Raw genomic sequence first — 2,937 nt, forward strand, 5'->3', positions numbered from 1 at the left:
CTCTGTCTCAATACAATTTATATATCTTTCTATCATCATACTCTCTCTCTCTCTCTCTCTCTCTCTCTCTCTCTCTCTCTCTCTCTCAATATTTACATAACTCTCCCCCTTTCCATTCTCCCTGGTCCTCACGGTGAACACACACGAGAGGGATCTGTTCGATATTTCTTTTTGTGTGCGATTACAATCGGTATTGCTTTTCTTCCTAGCCATAAGACATAGCAATTAAGGCTGTTGTTTTTACAATTTTCTACCCGAAGTGGCAACTGGTTTATGACCATAGTTAACCAATTGCACGTTTATGGGGGTTTCAAAACCAACTGCTGTTATTATTTTTTATTGTGGCTAACGCCGCCATTTTCTTTCCGAGCCAATACGAACAAAGGGACTTCATACTAATGTTGTTGTACACTTTCAAAGAGAAAAAATCCCTCTCAGTTGTGAATCATAGCATTGGTGCTATGGACAGTAAGTAGCCCTCGTAAACTCAAAGAAAAGACTAAGGAAAAGACTTGACTTCACCAGGGATCGAGCTCAGTCACTTTGCATGTGAAGTGAGTTCTCTACCAATTGAGCTATCGGGATCCCCAGAGGTTGAGAGGGAGAGAGAGAGAGAGAGAGAGAGAGAGAGAGAGAGAGAGAGAGAGAGGGTGGGGGGGGGGGTTGTGACAAATAAACTGAAGCTTATATTCTGCATCATCATTGTTATTTTGTTTTTTTTTTTTAAGTTGGAAGTTGACATCAAAGAAAGTATATATATATATATATATATATATATATATATATATATATATATATATATATATATATATATATATATATATATATATATATATAGTGTGACGTAATTCTAAAGGCGCACATTAGGTATTCTGTCACACGCCAACACGCTTTTTCCACTTTTACAAATCAACTTTACTTCAAATGTTAAAATTGAAATAAATATGAACATTTATATATAGCATTTCCATGGATTTGCCATGCTAAATGCGCTTTACAATGTTTGATTTATTATTTCCATTTGCAAGTTGTGTGGAACCATAATTTAATTTCATAGCGTAGTAGCCGCATGTTAGGGGTCTTTTTTTAAACTAACTTTCTTACAATGTCCATCACTGCCTATAGTTAGGTACTCATTCAGACAAGAGTTGAGTCGGGTAATTTGTGTAAACTGCCTGATCCAAGGACACAACATCGGACCAAGATTTTCCACTTTTACTGTCGTCACTCATCTGGCTACTGACCACGCTTAATAGTGCTTGACTTTGTGACAAGACGAGACATCGAGCCTCACTATATTGATGAATGAAGGTGACCCTCAAAATGACAACTCTTGGTTGCTCCCTCAAATTCACAGGACAACCCCCACTTTTCTACTCTACACCAGGGAGTCCCTTGTTTATTATTATTATTATTATTATTATTATTATTATTATTATTATTATTATTATTATTATTATTATTATTATATTATTATTATTATTATTATTATTATTATATTATTATTATTATTATTATTATTATTATTATTATTATTATTATTATTATTATTATTATTATATTATTATTATTATTATTATTATTATATTATTATTATTACATTATTATATTATTATTATTATTATTATTTGGTATCATTTATTTTAATCAAATTGTAACGAAGTTCACCATCCTGCTGAAACCCCCCCCCCCCCCCCCCCCACCTCACTTCCCCCCACCCAGTGCCAATATTTCTAAGGCCTCACCCCTTGTATTTTGTTTGATTTCCTTGATCCCTCAGATAAAAAAAAAAGTAGGACATGTTCAATAAACAAAGGTGGGAGTGTACTCTCTCTATATTATTGTGACCCCCCCCCCCCCCCCCCCACCTCTCCCTAACTCAATGGAGATTGCGGCTGCGTTGGTTTTTGTTTTTTTTTTGTTTCTTTTTTTAACCCAGCCAGCAAGCGAGTAGCTACGCGAGCTGAACACAACTGCATTACCTCACACTCAAACACGCGGAAGTCAATGCACGTTAGAAAACTCTCATGTCATTGACAATACACGTACTATGTATAAAGTATAAAATTAAACCTCACGGACTCACAGCGTGTTTACCACACTCATAACGATCCAAATAACATTCTTATAATAATAATAATAATAATAATAGCAGCATTCGAATCACTTTCTATGCCATAGCTCTTCAGTTCTTGCGTAACGAATGTCTCTCACTTTGTAATAATGTTATTTTGTGGCAATTGTGCATAACATTAATAGTATCTATTTTGATTTATTTAGCTTTTTAGCGTTCCCTTTAAAACTGTCTGGTATAGACGATTCCCTCGGAATTCAAACAATAACCTTGTGATTCACATTCTTGTTGCTCATCATTGGAAGTGTATTCGTGTGTTGCATCTCAACGCATTGACACAGGACCATGGATAGATTCAAGAGAAAACAGGTAACGTGTTTAAATTAAAAAAAATAAATAAATGTATTTTTGGTAATAGTTGCTGCTCGCTTCATTTATTACTTTTTTTGACTCGTACCTTTTGTTCTGCCTATTAAAATTAATGTCAGCGTTTGTCGCTACAATCATTATCACCGCTAATAGAAAAACATCATCATCAACAACAACAACAACAACAACTACAACTACTACTACTACTACTACTACTACTACTACTACTACTACTACTACTACTACTACTACTACTACTACTACTACTACTACTACTACTACTACTACTACTACTACTAATTATACTATTTTCACCCCATATATGATTCAATATTTTAACCATCAGATACAATAAATACATGACTTTAACAATAAGAATATATAGTTTTTATGTCTTCTTCCTTTCGCCGTTTTAAATTAATTTTAATTCTATCATATTGAGTTGAAAATACAACGTGTCTTGTGCCATTCATTGTCAATACAGCGACTACTAC

The 2,937-nt window shown here is 34.0% G+C and overlaps 1 protein-coding gene across 2 annotated transcripts in view; it reads left to right on the forward strand.

Moving 5' to 3' along the window:
* Positions 1–1,957: 1,957 nt before the first annotated feature.
* LOC144977018 (b(0,+)-type amino acid transporter 1-like) overlaps positions 1,958–2,937 on the forward strand; it is a 53,685-nt gene continuing 52,705 nt past the window's right edge. Inside the window, exons 1-2 of one of the 2 annotated variants that reach the window (XM_078921713.1) lie at positions 1,958–2,013; positions 2,281–2,443. In XM_078921713.1, coding sequence (XP_078777839.1) covers positions 2,420–2,443 — 24 coding nt within the window. In that variant the 5' untranslated portion in view covers positions 1,958–2,013; positions 2,281–2,419. Of the gene's footprint in view, positions 2,014–2,033; positions 2,444–2,937 lie in introns of those variants that run through there. The other variant, XM_078921711.1, reaches the window with a different exon arrangement.

This window comes from Berghia stephanieae, chromosome 7 (assembly GCF_034508935.2).
Source record: "Berghia stephanieae isolate SIO BIC M18660-M18661 chromosome 7, UCSD_Bste_1.3, whole genome shotgun sequence".
Lineage (NCBI taxonomy): Eukaryota > Metazoa > Mollusca > Gastropoda > Nudibranchia > Aeolidiidae > Berghia > Berghia stephanieae.